At 46.4% G+C, this 22,076-nt stretch overlaps 1 protein-coding gene across 1 annotated transcript; it reads left to right on the top strand.

The window, feature by feature from the left end:
- The first annotated feature begins 5,053 nt into the window (after nucleotides 1-5,053).
- RAB11B (RAB11B, member RAS oncogene family) lies at nucleotides 5,054-21,997 on the top strand. Its single transcript, XM_053965743.1, has 5 exons — nucleotides 5,054-5,182; nucleotides 10,690-10,885; nucleotides 12,749-12,942; nucleotides 14,509-14,589; nucleotides 17,352-21,997. The coding sequence occupies exons 1-5, from the start codon at nucleotides 5,143-5,145 to the stop codon at nucleotides 17,495-17,497; spliced, it is 657 nt and encodes a 218-aa protein (XP_053821718.1). The 5' UTR covers nucleotides 5,054-5,142; the 3' UTR covers nucleotides 17,498-21,997.
- The last annotated feature ends 79 nt before the right edge of the window (nucleotides 21,998-22,076 follow it).

Below are 22,076 nucleotides of genomic sequence, written 5' to 3'. Positions count from 1 at the left end.
GAGAGGAAATTACATATACCACATCACTCACAGTCTTCAGGAGAAGTAGAGAGAATTAATAGAACATTAAAAGAAAAGATAGTGAAAATATGCATGCACACTAATCTGAAAGGTCCAGAAGCCTTACATTTGGCTCTGTGGGATACTCAGAATACTCTGTGATAAGCCATAGGGCTGACACAAACAGAAATTCTCTTTGGAAGGCACTTAGCTATGCCAGGATCTTATATACCAGCTATGACCAGCTTATTGGACGGAGATTGACCCAGTGCGTCATTGTCCAAGACTGAGCACCAAGATGTTTCCTATTACCATCCGAGTAGCAGTTGCATCTGGACAGTTTTCCTTATCTCCTGTTAATGGGCCCATCAATGTCTTGCCACATGACTCAGAGATAACACTCTCCAGGAGCCAGTTCTGTTTAACAGGTGATTAAGAACACACCTTGTGACTCAAAATAACATCAGCCCATTGTGAGATGCTCTGCCCAGGGAGAGAAGCTAGGCATTCCCACCTGGATAAATCCAGGGATTTCTAGACAGAAAAGCAGCCTTTCCGAGGTTTCCGAGAAGACACAGCAACCACATCTGCCACTCCAATTTGGACTGCTACCAGCACGCTGGCCAAAGGGGTGTCAGGTTGTATTCTGACTTTGTCAGTGGTCTTCCTTTTGTATCATTGCATGTATTTTTGTGGTTTTTTTTTCTTTTCCCAATAATTTGTACTTCTGACTTGGAGTCTCTCACTGGTTTTGCTTTCAAACCAGAACAGTCATATATATTCAGAAAGGGTTCAAAGAACCAAGTATGCCCAGTGTTATCAACTCAACCCCCTGAAATACAGGTACATGATATACAGCCTGGAGATAGAATTTTAAATAAGGTATTCTGTAGAAAATCCAAATTAGGACCTAGATAGGAGGGGTCATGTGCTGTTTTACTGTGTTCCTATTTTGCTGTTAAAGTTATAGGTAAGAAAAATTTGGTACACTCTTCTCATGTCAAACAACCAGTAAATGACCCATTCAATTATTTTCACTAGTGGTGATCAGTGATCAGTGTTGAGCCCAGTCCTATTCAGTATCTTTACTGATCATCTGAATAAGGGGATTGAGCCCACCCTGAGTAAATTCATGGATGACACCAAGATGGCTGGGAGTGTTGATCTGCCAGAGGGTAGGAAGACCTTGCAGAGGCATCTGCACAGGCTGGATTGATGGGCCAAGACCAACAGCATGAGGCTCAAAAAGACCAATTCCCAGGTCCTACACTTTGGCCACAATAATCCTCTGCAGAGATGCAGGTTTGGGGTAGAGTGGCTGGAAAGTTCCCAGCAGGGAAGGGCCTGGGGTGCTGGTCAACAGCGGCTGAACATGAGCCCAGGAGTGTTCAGGCCAAGAAGGTCAACAGCACCTGGCCTGTACCAGCCAAGGTGTGGCCAGCAGGGCCAGGGAAGTGATTCTTTTCCTGAACTTAGCACTAGTGAAGCAGCACTTTGAGTTCTGTGCACAGTTCTAGGCCACTCAGTTCAAGAAGGACATTTTGGTGCTGAATGAGTCCAGAGAAGAGCAACGAAGCTGGTGAAGGTTCTGGAGCAGGTGTCTGATAAGCAGCAGCTGAGGGAGCTGAGGGGACTCAGCCTGGAGAAAAGGAGGCTCAGAGGCGACCTTCTTGCTCATCACAACTTCCTGACAAGAGGGTGGAACCAGGTCGGGGTTGGGCTTTTCTATGTGACAGCCAGCAACAGGACAAGGGTGTGGCAGCAGCTCTCTCCAGAGAGAGCTGCAGGCACAACTTTCCTAGGCATTGTCCTGGGGAAGGCTGTGAGAAGATCAGAGAAAAGAATGAGAAACAATTCTTATCTTCACCTGCTGCACCTGTTGCTGTGAACATGTGGAATGTGTTATGGAGATTTGTTTACCAAAAGGTGATTTCTTAATTGGCCAATGGTGATGGTGTTTGGATTTCAAGGACCAATTAGGTCAAACTGTATCAGACTGTCTGTAAGGGTGATGAGTTTCTTAATAAGTATAGTATAGTACAGTATAGTATAATAAAGGGATTGATTAGCCTTCTGGAATCATGGAGGCAATGCTAATTATTACCCAGCGGGGAGCCATGCTATGATACAAGAGAACACTCTCAAGCTGCACTAGGAGACATTTACATTGGACATTAGGAAGAATTTCTTCACAGAAAAGGTGATTAGACATTGGGATGGGCTGTCCAAGGAGGTGTTGGAGTCACTGTTCCTGAAGGTGTTTAAGAAAAGACTGGATGTGGTGCTCAGTGCTCTGGTCTAGTGGACTTGGTGGTGCTCAATCATAGGTTGGACTTGGTGGTCTCAGAGGTCTTTTTTAGCCTTAATGATTCTGTGATTCTGTTATCAATAGGTTGATAAATAACTGACTTCTGAGAATCCTTTGTGATTTCGTGAAGTATTTGTGCACAGGAGTCTATGTTGTACTTCACCCTGTTGGCCTTAAATCTGTTATGTTTTTTCCTTGTGATAATATTGTATATAAGGGCAGTACTCAAATGTCTTGAAAATTTTTTTCTTTTTCCTTTCAATATATTAGCAGGTGTGCTCCACTAAAACAAAAGGGAGGGCTGTTGTGGAATGCTCCAGTGCCCAGCTCAGGGAGCTGCAGCAAGCTGCAGTTTGTGCTCAGAGTGGGGGGAATGGCCAGAGACCCCAGCAAGGGGCTGGAACCTGGCACTGATCCTTTGCCTAACCAAGGTCTTGGGGCCCTAGGGAGCCAGATGAGGCGTGGCCAGTCACCCTGGGATTCTGCAGGAGCCAGGAATAGGAGCCAGGCTAAACATCAGCATCAGGATGGGCACAGCCCAGGGGGGCTTTGTCTGAGATCCTTCCCCAGGGGCACCAGCTGGAGCTGTTCAGTGTCGCTGCAGCACAGAGGAACTGGGGTCTGGGACTGTGCTGTGGGAAACCTGGGGCGGAGCTGGTGAGAGGAACTGGTCAGACTTGGGGACTGTGGGGTCACTGGAGCCACTGCTGCAAAGGGGCTTTGATCCCAGCAGTGCCAGTCTGGGGCAGTGCCAGTGGGACCCCCAGAGCAGGATTTGAATGGTCTGACAGGGGAGTTTCCTTACCAATTTGCTGACCCAGGAGGGACCTCAGGCTACTGCCCTGGAAGCTTGATGGCCTGTGTCCAATTTGAGGACATGTGGAAGGTTCTGCAATTGCATTACCCCATCAGTGACACACATCTGGTTTTGGTGAAATGACATTGATTCTCCAATGCAAAACATACCACGAGCTGGGGGGACTCCTGGATGTGAAGAACATGGGGACTACGGGCTCATGCTTGACCCTACACTGCCCCAAGACAGCATCCCTCTTCTAACACCCAGTCAGATTCCCTCCCCAACCCTTCAGCAATTGCTGCCTGTCACAGAGGAACAACTGGCCCAAACCATTGCTAGACCGTGTCTTTCCTAGACCGCAGGTTCTATGAAATTTTGGCTTTCTTTCCCTACTGCTTCAATTGCCTGATATGCAACAGGGATACCTAGATACCTTGGCAGTGGGATTGCAGTGTGCTTGCAGCATGTTGGTTCTCGCCCATTCTCAGAGCCGGGGTCATTGACAGCCTGGGTGTCACCCAGCCAAGCTGTCAGAAGCTGCTGCCTCTTCGTCTGCCCCCACTAATTTATTAGCACTTATTTTTTGGAAATGGGACCCTTTGGATACCATGGTCCCACCTGTCCAAGGTGTTCACATGTCTGGGGGAAGCTGAGAGCAGCTCAGTGCCACAGAGCCTGGAGGGTCTGAATCTGTCCCCACCCTGACATTGCTCCCACTTTGAGCATCTCCCAAGGCCAGTAAAAATAAGTCCAAAGCCAGAGCTTTTCCCTCACCATTGTCTCAGTCTTGCTGCTGCTCCCTCCCTCCTGCAGATGCACTAATCCTTTAGCTGGATAAACACTCCTCCAGAGAAGTAAGGCAGACCTGTTGTGAGGAGCACAACCCAGAAAGAGAAATGTGTGATGAGCAGAGCCACTTCTCTGCACATCACAGAGGGAGGGAGTCACCAGTTTCCCTGCCAGGGTTTGTCCAACAACAACCAAAATGTCAGTCCAGTAATGGGACACAAGTGTGCATAGGTTGTACGGGGTCAAGAGGAGGAGGCCACCAGGGCAGCAGGGACACCCTTGGGCTCCCGAGTGGCTCCGTGAAGCTGGTCCTGCAGCCTGGACAGCGCTCCCAGGATGAGTTGCTGCAACTCTGCCGTCGGGAAGGTGAAGAATGTCCCACTTGGAGCCCGCAAAACCGAGGCGAAGGGTGTCCCATCGTCACTGCCCGAGTGGCCGCAGCCTCTGGCTTTGGTCACTACTCCGCTCAGGAAACTGCCTAGAGCCGTGCCAGGAAAAAAAGGGGGAAATATTTTCCTTGAGCAATTGTGTCACCGTGAGGGCGTTTATTTGCCAGAACAGCCTTTTCAGCTGGTGTTTAGCAGGAAGGTGGGGCCGAGAGCGCTGAGCGAGCCCGGGAGCAGCCCGAGGGGGAAGCAAGGGGGCTGGGGCGGGGGCTTCGGGCGGCAGCCGTGTGTCCTGGGGCGCGGCTGAAGGCCTGCCCCGCTGTGTTCCCCGGCTCCGGTGCTGCGCTGACCCCCGGGCCGGGCCGGTTGTCCCCCCCGCCCGGAGCTGACACCATGCCCCAGCGATCGGGGGTGACTCTCAAACGGAGCGAAATCTCTCTCCCAGCGATCCCACTCCAACCGGGAGGGTCCCATCCCTCCGAGGGCCGCCCCTCCCTGCGGTGTAACCCCCTCCCCGAACAGACTCGCCCTGCCCCCGCAGCCCCGCCCCGGCCCTCACACAAACCCCGGCTCTCCCGCCCCGCCCCCGACCCCGCCCCCGCCCCGCCCCCGCCCCATCTCTCAGTGTCCCAGCTCGGGCACCCAAGCACCGCCCCTCCCCAGCTGCCTGCCTTCGATTGGGCAGCGTTCGCCGCCAGTCAGCGGAGTTCCCGTCGCTTATTGGATGTTGTTGATGGGTCTGTTGCACCGCTCGCCTCCTGCGGTCTCTGGCGGACGCTGATTGGGCCGTGCGGGAGCGCCCCTCCCCGGCTGGGCCGCGGTCGGTGCCGGGCAGGCAGAGGGTCGGCGCCGCCATCGCCATGGGTACCCGCGACGACGAGTACGACTATCTGTTTAAAGGTACGTGCTCAGCAGGGCCACGGCCGCCGCACCGCGCCGGTCTCGGCCGGGACCAGCGGTCCGCGCGGGCCCAGGGCGTCCGCCGCGGCCTTGGTGCGCGGGGCGGCCTTGTGGGCCCCCGGCCTGGCCTGGAGCCGGGGTAGCCCCGGAGGAGCGGCGGGAGAGCCGCAAGGGCCGCCCCGCCCCGTCCAGTCCCGTCCCGGTCCGCGTAGGCCGCGCGCCAGCAGCTGGGTGCTACCCCCGGGGGCGACCGGAGCCGCGGCGGGCAGCGGGCGGGCTGCGGGCCGGGGCTGTGCCTGGCGGTGCCGGTGGTTGTCCGGGGATCGCCCGGTGTCGAGTCGGAGCTGCAAAACCGTAAGCTTCGGTGGAGGCTCTTTCGCAGGTCCTCGCTGAGCGCCGGTACTGGGAGCCTGGGACCGTGGCGGTGTTAAGTGGTTGTGCTGAAGGGTGTTTGCCGCCCCTGCCCTTCCTGTGGCATGTCCAGGGCTCTTGTGAGGGCTCGGTGCTGCTCCTCCTGCGTTGGCTCCGGGGAGAGCCGGAGGGTGTCATCCCGTGGGATATCTTCGGGGTTTCTGTCCCGTGGGATGTTTCCCCAGGCCGGCTTTCTGCCTGTCCAGAGGCTCAAGCTGACCAATTTCCCGGAGCAGCCCACAGCTCTGCCTGTGAGGCCCGAGGAGCGGTGCAGGTGGGTGGAGCACCTTCATCTTTGCTTTCCCAGCCTGTTTTGCACCAGATCTACTGTTGGTAGAGTGGCTGAAACATGATTTTTATCCCAAGAGTTCACTCTTGGGAGGGGCAGTGCTAATGGTGCCATTGGTGGTCTGTGAGGGCTCTGGGGGTCACTTGCTGCTGTGACAATTTCCCAGGCGTTTGATGTCTTTGTACCTGGACGCTCACAAGGGCAGCAGTGATTCTGAACTTGTGGACCAAAGAAAATAACAGTTACTCATCTGTGGGAAATATTTTATAGATTTATTTGCCTATTTGCTTTATTTGTTTTACAGTGGGTTGAATTTTGAGGACAATGGAGGAAAAAAAGCCCTTATTTCTTCTTTTCCTATAAAGCACACAACCAGCCTGTAAAAATGTAATAAGCAGTCTGAGTCTAGTTTCCTTTTGAAGTCTGTTTCCCAGGTGGTTTAATAGCCAGGAACTTGAAAGCCTAAAAATTGTACTTATTTTTTTTCTTTTTCTGAATAGTCAATTAGCTAGGGGGAATGCATTTGTCTTTTAAAAATACTTGCTTTGAAATGTGTTTTTAATATATTTGGAATGAGACTCAACCTAAAGCCATTTGGTCAAGATCTTTGCTGTGGTGATGCTGGCACACTTTGCAGCACTTAATAAAAAGCGGATGAGAGAATTGTCCTTTTCTGTGCGTCTTTTGGGAGGGGTCATTGTATGGATTTCTAAAAAAAAAAAAGTAGATATAGAAGGGTTTCTTTGTGAGTTTGATTATTTATCTTTTCCTTCTTCTGAGGCTTTTTGGGACTAGACAAAAAATAATATAAATGGGACCAAGTGGGATGACGGCTCTGTTGTGGGATCAACTCTCCTGCCTTTTATTTTTGCCTCCTTCAGTAATGGAATTAAACATCAAGGACAGTTGCCGTAATGATGTCCAGGACGTTGGTTGGTTTGTGGTTTAGCCCCTTCTTAGCTACATAGATAACTTCTAAACTCTGTTCTGTCAGTCTGGGTAGTAGTCAGAGGTAGAAATAATTATATAGGAGGATCGTAGTCTGGGAAGGTTTATTTTTATTAAATTTAACGCTTGACTGTTTCCCCTGCCACCTGTTTCCAAAGGACAGCATGTGGCAGGCAATGACTAACTTAAGGTTTGGGAGCACTCTGGGAATGTGAGTGATTATAGTCAAATCTGCTCTGCTGAAGTAGTGCTTCTTTGTTCCCAATTTCCCTTTTTTTCTGTGTGCATCCCAACAGAACTGCTTATTTTATTGATCACAACAAAATATTACTTGTTACCCAAGTGCCTGAGCCAGCCTTTGGGGGAAGGAGCCAAACTGTGTGTGCAGGGCTGTGTGGGGTAGTGAGACTGCGAAGAGCTCGTGGCTGTGCTCAGTGATGTGAGCCAAGTGAAGCTGGCAGTTCTGGCCTCTATTCCCAGTTAGTTTTGTAGCAGGGATGGTGAAAAAGCAGGGACTTTTCAGGATGCGTTTTGAATGCATTGATTTGGAATTGAATTCATGACCCTTGAAGAGCCGTTGAAAATGTTGGAAGCCTTTTACCTATTAAATGTGATCTGCACATTAGTTTTGCCCTCGAGAAGATTAGCTATTATCAGTGTTTATTTTAAAAATTAAATCTGAGGTTGTGCAGATGTGTGCTGGCTCATGAAAAAGGCAGGAAAAATCAGCCATAGGGAAAAAGAGTTTTCTTTTACTTTTGTGGGAATTTAGACTGCTCTGATTAGTCTCCACGTAACTAAGGCTGTGGTTATTAAAAACAAATGTGTATCCTATTAGTCACCAATATCTGGCAACCTTATGTACTTCAGATTTATCACAGACTCTGGTTAGATGGTCTCTGCTAGAGGGAGTCTTAATATTCTTAATCACTCAAAAGTATATATTCTTTTTCCCAGATTAATAAATGAGTGTATTTACAATTCTGTCATAAACTTGATCTATTTATTTTCCCTTTCTTACCAATGATGTATGGCGCTGGAATTTTAATTCTGACTTTGGCTTGTTTTGTGCAAGGATCTTAATATACAGGGCAGGTGTTCGGGGTGAGATTGTGCTGTAGTTCTGGATATTATAGACACAGGAAGCAGAGTGAGGGTGGTGACTGAGTTGATGGATGTGTAATTTGGCGGTGATGCATAACTCACAGTGGCAGGGGGTGCTGGAGGAGAGAGGAGATCGGGAAATACTGAAGGAGCAGGATTCAGGATATAAACAGGACACTGTGCAAGGCTTGTCTATGTGCTTAGAGCCATCTGAAGGTGGCTGGTGCTGGTTATTGGTTCATGTCACTTCCAGGATCAAACCTGTGCATCTTTTCATCACCAATGTGGCCCTTAGGGGCATTTTGAGAGTGACTTCCTCAGTTCTGGTGAGATGGGTTTAGAGAGTATTCAGACTCTTAAGCTGTCATTTGGAACTTTTTTCCCTTCTCTGTCATGACTTCTGAATTTGAACAGGCAATACTGTGTGGTGGCCTGTTATCAAATTTAGAAACTTTCCCAAGATCTAATCACTTAGTCCAGAATGTTGAAGGTCTCTTCTTGCTCAGCTCCTGTAGAAAATAAGTTTGTGGCTTCTCTCTGCATGTGGGGCCCCCAGTCTTGGCATCTTTCTCCTGAAAGTGAAAATGCCCTTTTAGTGCTCAAGATTGAGTATTAATAAGAAGCACATGGAAACTCTAGGAATGCTCTTTATTGACTTGGGATCTGGTTGCCTTCCTTTAACTTCTGAAAAATGCTCTCCTAGAAGCTCTGCTGGAATGTGGGACAGCACGGTGAAGGGAGCCTGTGAATAACCAGCCAAAGGAGCCCAGGACCCCTGGAATTTTCTTCCAGTGACAGATGAAGTTAATGACCTGAGAGCCATTTGCATGGTTTATGCCCCAAATTGACACATTTGAAATGCGAGAGCCTGGGAGATGGCTAGAATGTAGAAAGGCTGTGCTTTCTCCAGCTGCAAAATCAAGATAACTCCCTTCGGAAACAGTTGGAAGCCTCAGGGGTCTTCCAATCTGGTCTAGCTTGTGTGGTGGATATTCTTACTTTTGGTTATGGTCAGGGCTTTGCTGTAGGATAGAGCCTACTCCAGCCAGCAGATCCCTGTGCAAGATGGGTGACCTCCGCCTGTTCTTGGAAGGTCCCATGGAATTAGTGATGAAAAACTGTTTGTCTGAAAAATAAAGCTGAAAAAATCCTATAGTTAGAACTTGTAATAAAATATTTTTTTAATTTATCTGGTCTCATACCCTAAAAAATCGTTTAGGATGTTTGCCAAGGAAAGCAGAGCACTGTGAGGAGCTGGTTTAAGTTCTCCCGGGTGGCGAGCTGTGGTGCCTTGCCACGATGTGCTGGCTGCCCGTTCCTGCCTGTGTTGTGTTTTGCCTGTTCAGCTGTGCTAGCACAATTGTCTGTCTGTGCTCTCAGGCAGAGGAGCTGCACAGGGACTCTCCAGCACAATGCCCCTGTGCAGCTCGGGAGCTGTTGCAGCAGAGAGCCAGGGTCCAGCGGCAGCCTGGGAATGTGCTCCAGGGGTGGGGTGGCAGCGAGCTGGATGCAGGGCGCTGCCAGAGCTCCATCCTCAAACAATGGCCTGAGCAGAGAAAAGCTGTAGCAGCACTAAAAGACTAGTATGATCCTTGGCCCTAGGAAGACACTGGTGAGCTCATTCTGGAAGTGTGCAATGAGAAGGTTCTTCTGTAGTTGCTGGGAGGAAATTGGGAATGTTTTTTGCCCATGTCTGCTTTTCTGTAGGAAAAGCAGACCATATGAATGAGGAAGATCAGCAAATCTGTACTTAGAACTGGAGTAGGAAATATTCCCAAGGTTAAAGAAGCTCACAGAGGCTGGCTGACTTTCTTCCTTTTGCTTGAGCCAGGACACTTGAATTCCAAAGGGTATGTGATAAGAGTGTTTGTGAGAGGAAGGGAGCATGGCTCAGCTGTTTCAACTGTGTTTCTCGTAGTTGTTTCTTGCTCTCATCTATAAGCCAAAAAGTAGAGGGAACCTCCTGCCACAAGATGTATCTTTGTTTTCACAATTCCTTTCAGGAAAGCTGGGCTTTGTGTGCTGAAGATCTGTCTGCACTTACATTTTTCTGTTATCATGGCAACACCATGTGTGGAGGCAGAGGTTTCTAGCTCATCTCTTACTTCTCATGCAGTCTCCTACAACTTGTTTTGCTGGATGAAGTTCTGCTTTGCTTTGTATCTTATTTTGTAGTACGAAATGTCTCCTGATTTCCCCCTTTTGTGGTGAACATATTTATTAACTAAATTATTGAAATAAAACACCCTATATGATTTTAACAGGGACTGCAAATAATTGTTTACTTACCATGTTTTTGGTTTTTTTTTATAAAAATAGAGTACACTTACCCTGTACAAAGGCTTTTGTTGGGCAGACAGGTGGCCTGTTGACCTGTTCTTGCCTGTAGTGTTTCTTAAAATGTGGGTTGTAGCATTCCTGTGCCAAAGGTTGAGTGTGTGAGGGGCATGTCTTACCTCTGCCTGCTGCAGTGCTTGGGGCTTCCAAAGCACTGTTTGACTTTGACAGTCGCTGTAGCAATTTCTCATTTTCACCTCTGAGGACGGGGCAGCTACTCACCACAAAAGAACTTGGGGCTCTTCTGGGGTTGGAGAAGCAAGCTGTGCATAGTAAAGACTGTGGTGTTGTCTGTGTTGTCTCTCCTGTGTTATCTGACTGTGCATTTCTGGCGGATGCTGCCTGCCAGGCCGCACTGTCGCGTGGGGTCAGTGCTGATACGAGAAATTAATTGTGAAAATAATGTCTCTGCTTTCAGTTGTGTTGATTGGAGACTCTGGAGTTGGGAAAAGTAATCTTCTGTCACGTTTCACACGCAATGAGTTCAATCTGGAAAGTAAGAGCACCATTGGAGTGGAATTTGCCACCAGGAGCATCCAGGTGGATGGGAAGACAATAAAAGCCCAGATCTGGGATACTGCGGGCCAGGAGCGATACCGCGCGATTACCTCAGCGTGAGTACTCTGTCTTTGCTCAACAGAATTCTAGCAGAGATGCTGCAAATAAATGTAGGGGTAGAGAGTGAAACATACTTGGCACACATGACAAAGTCATTGTGACAGACTTCAGTGTGGATCCTAGTCATACAATAGCAAATACTTTTGTGTTCTCTTGATTAATATAATGAAGGTAATTTTAGATTCTCATGTAACTGTTATAGAAACAAATGACAACTTAAAACTGTGGGAAATTCTGTTTGAGTTTTGGGATTTAGTTTTTTGTCTGTGTTGAATGTGCTGTGTTTGTTAGGTGGAGTGAGTGTCATTTCAGATGGAAGCTGAGTACTGTTGGAATCAAGTCTTGGTCTAGATATGGTGGCTTACTGTAACACCCATGGCTTCTGGTCTCAATTGCCTCCTCAGTCTTGAGATTGAGGGTGTTTTTAGGAAAACCTGCAGCCACAAAGTCCCTTGAAATCTCAATGACTTTGAATTAATCACAGCCCTGAAGATTGGGTCCATGAGCGCAGACATTGAATAGCCAGGGAGTAGGAAGGCAACAATGACAGTGCTGGCTGTGCAACATTAGGCACAGTCCCTGGAGGGACTTTCACCTATGGCACCTTTTCACCTATGGCACCTTGTTAATCCACAGAGTGCCTTGAGGTGTACCTGTTTCTATGCTGGCAAAAGTATTTTGCAGAGGACAAAAAGCAAACCCTTTGGTCAGGCCTGGTTTTCCAGAGTATTTTCTGGTCAGTGAGTTGATTTTTTGTTACGTTACAGATGTGTATCAGTTTTTAAAGGTAAAAACATGTTTCTGAGTCATGCACAGATTGAGCCATTAAGCTCAAGGTAAGGGGAATTTTGTCAAGATGGGAGAAAACCAGGAGACCCTGAAGCCCAAAAGGAGCAGTCTATAGGGAAAGGGATGCAGAAGCAGATGTAAGTGACAATTTCAAATTGCATTTTTTCTGGAACTGTTAGTGTGACTTTCAGATTTTTTTTCCTGACCCTTGCTCTTGCTGTAAAAACTGCTAGTCTAGTCTGGGTCAACAACAACAGGTTTTACTGCTGGGAGCTAGTGCAGCTGCAGTCCTGTGATCCTGCCTCTCCTTTGTGCTGGCACTAACTGCTGCTCAACACATCATCACTCCGCCAGTTCAGCCTGCTTGGCCAGCAGAACATCAGGGAAAAGAGAATGTTTTCTGCTGACTTGATGCCCTGACTCGATGCCCTGACTCAGTTCAACAACATGTCAGACAGGTGCTGGCAGAACTGAGGAGAAATGGTAGGATTGTGTGGAAGAGAGATATGGATGTTACAGGATTGCTGATACAGAGTGGCTTGTGCTGAGCTGAGCCCTTGGCTTGTGTTGGAATGGGCCCAAACCTGCACTGAGGGAGCAAACTGTTCCTGGATTAGAGGTTGGTGGATAGTGACAATATAGCCCAGAGTCCCCTCTTTAATTTGTCAGAGGGGCAGGAGATATTTGAAGGATCAGGAACAAATACTGACATTTTATTAAGGGCTATTTTCCTAGTAGAAAGGTGGGTTGTAACTTCACAAAAACCTCCCAGCTGTACTGATTCTGCAATGGTCAGTTTTCCTATACACAGTTGGAGCAGACATTTCCAGTCATGATTTCTGGAAGCTCTTCAGCATTTTGGTACACACACTGGAGATTTTTAGAAATGCTATTAGGAAAAAACGCTGCATTTGGAACTTGGTCTTAGGCTTCAAAACCACTCCAACAACAGTATCTACATTAGCACAACTTTTTCCAAAGTGGAGAGTATTAAAGAAGAGCTAGATGGCCTGTTTGTTGGTGTGGCTGAGACAGAGCTCTAGCTGAAGGGCTGTGCCTCACGGTTTCAGATATTACCGTGGTGCTGTTGGGGCTCTGCTCGTCTATGACATTGCCAAACACCTCACCTATGAGAACGTGGAGCGCTGGCTGAAGGAGCTGCGGGACCACGCTGACAACAACATCGTGATCATGCTGGTGGGCAACAAGAGCGACCTGCGCCACCTCCGGGCCGTGCCCACTGACGAGGCCAGGGCCTTCGCAGGTGTGGACTGGGGCTTCGGGCTGGGGGATGGTGCCTGCTGTGATCACACTGTTTTGTCCAGGGCTCAACTCTCACCTCAAGTTTTAGTTTGAACCCTAAAAAAAGACATTTAAGGTGTTTTGTTGTTTTTGGTTTTTTTTTTAATAATGAAATATCTTGACTTACTAACTAGCATGTGTGACTGGTTTGGTTTTTTTTTTTTTGGAGAATTTTCTTTGCCATTTTTAGTTTGCAGTTTCTGTTGTTTTTTAAATTTAGTGATAGTATATGTTTTTGAAACACTGTCCTTGAGCTGCCTGATAGCTGAAGAATAAACACTTCTTCTAACAAGGCTAGAAACAGTAAGCAATATTTAGAAGAGAAAATATCACAATAAAAATAAAAAATATTGCAATACAAAATGTCCATCCTTCCTTCCTGGAGACCTGCTTCTACTGAGTAGATATCAATGTGGACAGCTACAAATGAATGCTGAACCTTTTCTTAGATGGGGTGGTTGCTGCTCTAGAGCATGGGTGCATGTAGTAGTGTCATCTAGTCTCACTTAAATGCAGCGATCATCAGACTTGAGAATTATCATTTGTTGGGAGAAGTCAAGTGGGTTATGTAAGATGCTGCCACTACATTCCTTCTCTCTTCCTTACCCGGCAGAGCACTGGTCAGATATTCTTTTGTCCTGAAAGGCCTGGGGTCATTCAGCTTTTGTGTGGCTGTCAAGCTTGGAGGTGGAATGTAAATGTACAACTTCTAAAATACCTCTAGAAATATTACCAAGGCTTACTTATACACACTTTCTGAAGTTTGCTGGTAAGCAAGTACCCTGAGGGTAATAAAGCCATTTCAAATTTTCAGATGAAGGAGAAGTGGCATTTATCTAAGAGAAGAAAAACAAGTTGGTGGGTGCCCCGTATAGTCTATGACTTTGGTCACTTGGTTTAGCTTCTTCCTTTTTGACCCTGGACTTCCTCCTAAGGCTGTTTTAAATTGCTAGTGATGGTCAAATTGTTACTGTTTAAGCTCCAGTACTGAAATTTGCGTATTCCTGGGCAGGTGGTACAGAACCATTCTAGGTATGATATTTGAGTGTTAATCACTTTCTTTTTTAATAATAATAATAAAAAAAAATTGCATTGTAAGAGGAAAGAAGAAAATAGACTGGGTTTCAGGGGGTCATTGTTATTTGGAAGTGGGGTCTGATTAGGAAAGTATAGGTCTGTTGATCTTCTTGGGGTTGCAGAGGAGAATTGTGTCTCTATAGCAGCTGATATGCTTTTGCTTGGGGCTCTTGCTCAAGATACCTCTGGGTGTGATCTGTAGCCAGAAGAGAATGGTATTTTGTGTTGTTTGACTGAGCAAGGGCTGCAGTGAGGAAAATGTTCTTGCACTTTGGGCAAAGGAAATGTTGCTGAACTGCAGAACCAAGGTGTTCCTTGTGCAACAAGGAAAAGAAAAAATATTACTGTGCCCTGGCTGGTTTGGCCTAAAATAAAAGTTAAAAACATCAAAGTAAATATGAAATAAAGTGTTATTAAAATTTTTAACTGAACTACTTCTTATTTATTGCAGAAAAAAATAACTTATCTTTTATTGAAACATCTGCTCTGGACTCTACAAATGTAGAAGAAGCCTTCAAGAACATCCTTACAGGTATGGTTTATAATGGGTTCAGAGGAGCAGCTGAGGTGGTGGATCTTCTTCATGGGCACATTTTGTAGGTTTCTGGAATGTTTTGGAAATGAGTGTTGGGAACAATGGTTAGTTCGCAAGCTTTCTAATCTCACCTTTGTGTTCTGCCTCCCAGCCCATACATCCCTTTCTGTCCCAGGTGAGGGTTTCTGTCTCCTGGAGGTTTCTATCTCCTGATGTTTCTTAAGTTCAAGCTATTGCAACAGCACTGTTGTAAAGGAATTAATAACTGTACTTCCGTGCCTGCACAAAATCTTGGCAGTGAAGCCCCAGCCATGCTGGAAGTTAAATGTTGCAGTATCTTTTACACCAAAGCAGGCTGGTACCATTTTCAGACTGCTGAACTCTTGTTCTCAGCTGATAGCAAGAGTGGTGACTGCACTGCACCAACAGCATCTTCTGCAGAAAAGGACCTGAGGATTCTGATGGATATCAAGTTGACAGTGAGCCATGGGCAGGGACACCTCCCACTATCCCACGTTGCTCCAAGCCCTGTCCAGCCTGGCCTTGGACACTTCCAGGGATCCAGGGGCAGCCACAGCTGCTCTGGGCACCCTGTGCCAGGATCTCACCACTCTCACAGCCAAGAATTTCTTCCCACTATCCCATCTAACCCTGTTCCTCTGGCAGTGGAAAACCATTCCACTTGTTCTGTACCTCCAGGCCCTTGTCCAAAGTCCCTCTCCAGCTCTCTTGGGGGACTGTAGATGTTGGTAGTCTGCGTTAAGGTCTCCCTGGAGCCTTTGCTTCTCTAGACTGAACAACCCCAACTCTGACTCCAAGGTGCCCAAGAAGAGGCAGACAGGAAATAAAGGGTAGCCAAGCTGCCTCTATAGGTAAAAGCCTGACAGATGAGGAATGGGTTGTATTTGGTGCCCAGCAGATCTGTGTTATTAGAGAGCCACTAGTGAAGTATCTGGACTGTGAGGCAGAGCTGACTGCCCAGAGCTGGAGTTGGGCTGGTCTCACACTGTGTAGCAGATTTGTGGCTATCTGAGACACTTGGCTAGATTTGAGGCAACTTCCCTGGCACTTTGAGACAGTATTTTTATTGAGACAGTATATTTATCTGAGTGTAGTTCAATGGTCTCCATCCATCCTGTCTTCCCTTCCTGACACTGACCCTGGTTAGAGATGCTGGCCTGAGGCCACTCTAGGAGAGCCACAGTGCTGTAACAACTCAAGCTGAGGTCAGGCCTGGGCAAACTGAACTCAGCCCCCTTTCTCTCACAGCATCCTGGGCTCCTAAAGTGTTGAGATTGTCCGGTCAGGTAGCATAGGCACATGAATAATAAGACTTAGGAGTCCTGAAAAGGCTATTCCTAAAGTGATTACACCTGAGGGAGAATCATCCTCCTAAGAGAGGAGAAGGAACCTAGGAAAATGTGCTGTGTAGAGTAGTGAGTTGGGAGCCACCACAGGGGACTTGGAAGAGAGTGGGAACAGCAGGACAGGGGCTTCCTTACTGGCTACTTGTTTGAGGAATCATTAATGACTGGAAGAAAAAAAAGCCCACAAAACACCCCAAAGAGCTGCTACCCCAAAGCAAAGGGGGCTTGGCAACCACTCTGAACACCTCAAATTCAAATACGGTACTGAGCAGGAAAGAAAAAGGTGTGACAGCCTCTGAACAACCTTCCTTCTCCCTTTCAGCAAAGATCTGTAGGTAGCCAGTGGCAACAAGATTGGCCTTGAATTAAAGATTTCCATTTTAAACAACATAAATAAGTGCAGATTCTTAAAAAAACCAAAAAAAACCAAAACAAAACCACCAAAAAAACCTAACAAAAAATCCCCATAAACAAGCCCTGCACAGTCCTCTGTGATTTTTTAATCCTTACTAAAGGCTTTGGGTGTTCCTGTTTTGGGGTTGTGGCTGTATGAATGTGACCGTAATATTTACCACAGACTTCCAGGGAAGTACTTGCCCTTTTCCTGTTTCACAATGGAGGGAAGTTGGAACAAGGGCTTATAGTCAGTGAAATAAGTAATTTAAAAAAACCTTTCCACTTATAAGACTTCTGCTAAGTATGCAGTTGAAACAGTTTTTTTGTGAAGGCTTTTAAGTTGGCAGTCTCTCTTCAGTGGTTACAGCTTTGTTGGATTTGTGTGCTTTCAAGCATTAAGTTAGTTTGAGTCAAATAAATTCATTTGGAGAAGCATGGGGCTTTATGGACCCATGCAGCTTCTACTGTCATAGGTAGGAAAACTGATGTGCTGCAGAGAGGAGCATTGCTGTTACTTGGTGGTAGCAGGTTGCCAGGAGGGGAGGTGGACATTGTGTAACTTGTTGCTGCTGTGAAGGTTTCCCGGCATCCTGGTGATTGGTGCTACTAGTGTATGCTGCCCACTTTTTTTAATCACAAAGACAATGATTCCCTGTTTTAGAAATGAGCATTCCTGCTCCTTTCCCATTAAAAAACCCTTTTAATTAACCCCCTTTTCATGGAGTAATTGAAAAAGAACGGGATAGGAAGTGCTGTTGTGGAAGGCAGCGAGGACTCTTGTCTTAATAACTTTTCCAGACAGCTGTTGTATTCATTCCAGAACTGGAATGCCAGCCAGATGTTACATACCACATCTGGTTAGCCTAGATTCCCTTTTAGGGCCCTCAAGTTAAATCTTCTCCTTCTTGGGCTCTGGCATGTTGTTGGACAGTTTGCCTGGCGCTGTGCCTGTGGGAGGCCGTGCCCCTGGGCTCTGACCGTGTGCTCTCCTTGCAGAAATCTACCGCATTGTGTCGCAGAAGCAAATCGCCGACCGGTCTGCGCACGATGAGTCTCCTGGCAACAACGTCGTTGATATCAGCGTCCCGCCAACCACCGATGGACAGAAATCCAACAAACTCCAGTGCTGTCAGAACCTGTGACCTTCTCTAGACGACTCTTGTGCCCTCCACTTTGTCCGTGCTTCATTTAGAAACTTGTGTGCACTTCCTATCTCCTGTGATTCAGTGACTCCCTCCTCCCTCCTTTATTCCATTCCCAAATCTCTCCTCTCATATTAGAGCTTTAATTGTAGGGCTAACATCCCCCTGCCTCTGAAACCCCTTCCATGTGGTGACTTCTGGGCTTGAAATGTAGTCACTGATCTGATAGACATGTTTGTGTTGGAACATCTGCTGCTGGATATTATCCCATGAAACACTCTTATCAAATAAGCTTGTTTTGGTTTTGCTAGGGTTTTTTTTTTCAGTTTGGTTTTGTTGTTGTTGTTTTCTGGGAGGGGAGCAATGGGACTTGACTCTACCACTTGAAGAAATAACTACATTTAGGTGACAAGGTTTTTTCCTCCCATAGTCAGATATCTCTTTTTCTTGTTTCTGTAAACATGGGGGAGAAATTAAACTAGCTATCTTGCCAAATGCTCTGTTTTCTGTCCTGATGAAGTCTCACAGTGAGGATTTTAGTGGCTGCACACACATAAGAAAGCTGTTGAAAATAACATTACTTATTCTGTAATTACCCCTAATACAGTTAGTCTGGCTGTGTAGTTTACTGTTTCCTGCTAGGGAAATCTTTCTTTATTCTTGTTTTATTTGGGAACAATGAAATACATCTGCATTGCTTTCTCTGCCACCATGAATGCCTGTGTAGGCTTTATGAAGTGGCGTAATATTTATTCATGGCTTATGTTAATCAGTTAACATTATTGTACAGTAAGTGCCAGCATATTGATTTCAGAAACCTTTTGCAGCCTGTACAAGTAGGCTTCTTTTGTACTGTAGGTAGTGTCTGAAAGCAGGATCTGCTCTAGTTCAAGGGTTGGTTTTTTTTTTTTGGCATGCTGCTTTTTCTCTAGATCTCTCTTGCCCCTGTCTGAGTGAGTGAGGCAATATTTTCATGTCACATATATACCTACACTTGTAAGAGTTTTGGTTGTTGTAGAGAAACACAATACTTTATACATTTTGTAAAACTTCTGCAGATCCATAGTATCTGGAACTTTCTCTTCATGATCTTTCACTATTGACCTCTACTAAAATGCATAATATTAGGATTTCACATAATAACTACTAACCTGTTGTTTTCTTCTTACTGTTTTACTGAACTGCAGACTGTAATTCTTAAATGATTGTACTTCACTGATGTAACAGATTTGTCATCAGCAGGGCTAACTACTCTAATTCTTCGTTGTGCTGAATGGGAAGAATGTTACCACAACTTTGTGTAGTCAGTCTCTTGCTTGCTTGTGCAAATCTCTGATGGCTTTTCATCACTCACTAGCTCTTGCATACTTGTATCCCCTCCGGTATCCACTGAATGTTTGATGGCAAATACTGGGTGAAATGATCTAAAGGAAGAGCTGGAGACCATCTGCTGCTCTCCGAAGGCTTGTGGAGCCATTTGCAGTGAGTTTTTGCTCTGTGTTCTGAGCCTGTACCTCACTGGATGAATCCCAAGTGCATATTAGTGAGTTGATTTTTCTTTACTGATACAAAGCAAATATGAAACTGTGAATTGTGCTTGAAGAGGAAGTCTGACATTCCAGTCTCAACTGTTCTGTCTGGTTATGTAATAAAATTAAGGGCAGTTAACTCTGATGGCTTTTCTTTTATAAGATTTCCAGACCAATGCCTTTAATTTTGTACTGTATGCACTGAGAGTGCTCCAGCTCACAGTGCAGGATGCGCGTGGTGCCTGGCACTTTCACTCTTCAGCTTTGTTTAGAGGTTGCATTCAAGGTGAAAGGGTGCACGCTTGCAGCCTGATCCCATTGAATCAGGCTATGAATCCCTCAGTAGGCATCACAGGGCTCTGTCCTAAGGGTGTTCCAGTTCAGGAACACTTTCGACACTTGGTATTGGCTTCACTAGCATTCTGTTGAGAGAAGGTGAGAACTGGGATGTTTCCTTTTTGGTGGTCCAAGACCAGAACATAATGTGCAGTCAGTGTTCAGACAGCTGGCAATGAGAGAATGGAAAATTCTGAAGTATTGAAAATATTTCATTTGAGAACAAGTGGACACTAGTGGAGCTGGGCTCCTTAATTTTTGAGCAAACTTTTATATAAAGAAATTAGCTGGATAGCATGAGGAGGAATTGTACTGTTAAGTCTAATTAGTTCAGGGTGATGTATTAACATGCTTACTCTGCAAGTCCTGCTCTTAACATGAAGTTTCTAGAATCAGTCTGGCCTAGTGTAAAAAGCCAAGAAACAGTTTAGTCACTTGCTTTTCTCTTCAAAGATTGTCTTTAGTCTTTGACTTTGTGGAAGGCTCTAAACTTCCCTGCAGAGTCCCAGTGAAAGGTCAATGTCTAGGGCTTAAGTGCAGTTAAGTTTATGGGTATTGAAGAGCTCTTGAACAACTGCATTGTCCAAAGCCCCCTCAGCACTGCTGGACCTTGGACCAATCTGTTGTGTTGTGTGACAGGGAAGGGCCTCCTGCCCTCTGCTGGGGCACACAGGGGGAGTTGGTGTGTGCACCCATGCAGCTCCTGAGAGCACTGGGAACAGGGTGGGGGTTTTCATCTGCTGTGGTCCCTCAGTATGAGACAAGGCTTTTTCCAGGCTGCTGTGCTGCTCTCCAGGCAGAGATACAGCCCTTCTGTGGGTCTGAGGTGCTCCTGCCCAGAGTAAGCACAGGGCTGTTTGTGACAATAGAAAAAGGACAGTAGATCAGTTCTGCCAGGTTAGGCCATCTTCCTGTGCACAGCCTGAGGAAAAGGCTTGTGATCTGGGGTTCCTGGTGTCCTGATGAAACATTGTACACCCCTTAGAAACTGCATCCACAACCCAGCCCACTACTGTGCTGGAATTACTGAGGGGAAGACTTGGAGGAATCCTGAGGAAGCTGGAAATGCTCAAGAGCTGTCTGACATTCAGAGAAGCTCTCCAGTAGCCCAGACTCCTTAAGCATGTTTTCCTGATGTGGAAATTACAGACTGCATGTAACCTCAACTTGACTGCTTCATCCCACAGCATTGCTGGCTGTGTGTCTCTCAGTTTTACTGTCAGGAAAAAAAAAAAAAAAAAAAAGGTTACAGCTCTCTTCCATCTGCACCAAGGGTTTTGAGGGCTAAGTTTGGCTTTTGTAAACTCCTGATAACAGGAAAGCTGCCTGTGAAAAGAACAAATGTGTGCTTTGCTTGCTTTACTTGGATGTTGAGGCTGACTTTCCTTTAACTATTGAAAACACTACAAAGCCCTGAGTACTGCAACCTGTGTCAGTATCACAACCATCAGAAGCTCCTGCTGATGTCTAGAACAGCTCCTTTAATGCAGAATTAGGTAGGAGTCTGTCATGCTGCCTTCTCCTCTTACTGATGGGAAAGGTGAAGGCCAAAATGCATACATAAAAGTGACTTGGTTCTGAGCACACAAACAGCGAACGGGTAAAATAAATTCCTTGGACAGATGAGATCAATCCAGCCTCTTTTCCTGCAGAGTCAGTGCTTACAGGCAGGGCGGTTAGTCTGGGATCTTCACTGGAGCCTGCACGGAACACGGCGGTTTGGTTCCTAGGAAAGTTTTAAAGCTCTATACTTGTATAAATGTAAAGATCCAGTTGATGGGTGACTGCTTGCTGCTTAGTTGAAAATATTTCAGTGTGTGCTGTGGAGGCCATCCCTGTGGGGCCAGATGCCCCCATTTGGGTGCTGTTCTGTGACTCCCTGGTGACCTCTTGTGTGAACACAGAGCTCTTGGCTGGACATGGTAAGGGTTGGGCTGAGCTTGTATTTGAATCAGTTACTTAACAAAAGTTGTTGGAAAATTGTACAGGAGGTATTTTTGCTCCTGGTGCTTTGATCCCTGCGTGCTGTACTGCTCCAGAAGGTGGGGGTGGGATCTGTTTCTGGTTGAGCTTGGTGATCATTTCCCTTCCAAGCAGAAGGAAGAACTTGCTTAGAGGTTCTGGACTCCGTAGAAGAAGAGAAGATCCCAATGAAGCGGCTCAGTCACTTAGGGAAGATTTTTTCCTCCATAAAAAACTAGAACAGTGTTAAAGGTAGGGGCCTGAATTTCAGCTAAGGAAAATCAGACAATTGGAGGTTAAACTAACTGTCCTTCAAGTAAAGCACAGTAAAGTGGGGGCTGAAGGGTAGATTCTCTTGACTTGCAGACTCTTAAATGTAGTTGGTGATTTATGGAATGTTTCCATGCAATGAGTATCTCCAGGGCTGCACTGTTTCAATAAATAACAGCAATTCCTATTTTACACTGGTGAGATAATGCATGGTAGTGTTGACTATCGGGCTTTGTAGGCTATAAATAGTAGTGGGCCTTTATGCAACCCAGAAGAGAGGTTCCTTTCATTTACTTTTATTCTTGGTTCCTGTGTTAGTGCAATTCACTTTGTAAATAAACACATCACTCGATTTTTGTGCATGGTTATGATGTATTGTGGATATAAAGATTGCCAAATCATACCGTCTGTGTAAAGTTCTGTTCCAGACACAACTGTAGAATAAGGTGGGCGGGCCTCCCGAGCCAGAGCGCGGGGTGGGG

Source organism: Vidua chalybeata, chromosome 27, assembly GCF_026979565.1.
Source record: "Vidua chalybeata isolate OUT-0048 chromosome 27, bVidCha1 merged haplotype, whole genome shotgun sequence".
NCBI lineage: Eukaryota > Metazoa > Chordata > Aves > Passeriformes > Viduidae > Vidua > Vidua chalybeata.
The sequence above is the reverse complement of the archived record's forward strand: the minus strand, read 5'-3'. Positions and strand labels throughout refer to the sequence as shown.

Coding starts and splice junctions, on each gene's coding strand:
- RAB11B (XM_053965743.1), top strand. CDS start 5,143: ATGGGTACCCGCGACGACGAGTACGACTATCTGTTTAAAG. Junction 12,943..14,508: donor CGAGGCCAGGGCCTTCGCAG/GTGTGGACTGGG, acceptor TATTTATTGCAG/AAAAAAATAACTTATCTTTT. Junction 14,590..17,351: donor CTTCAAGAACATCCTTACAG/GTATGGTTTATA, acceptor CTCTCCTTGCAG/AAATCTACCGCATTGTGTCG.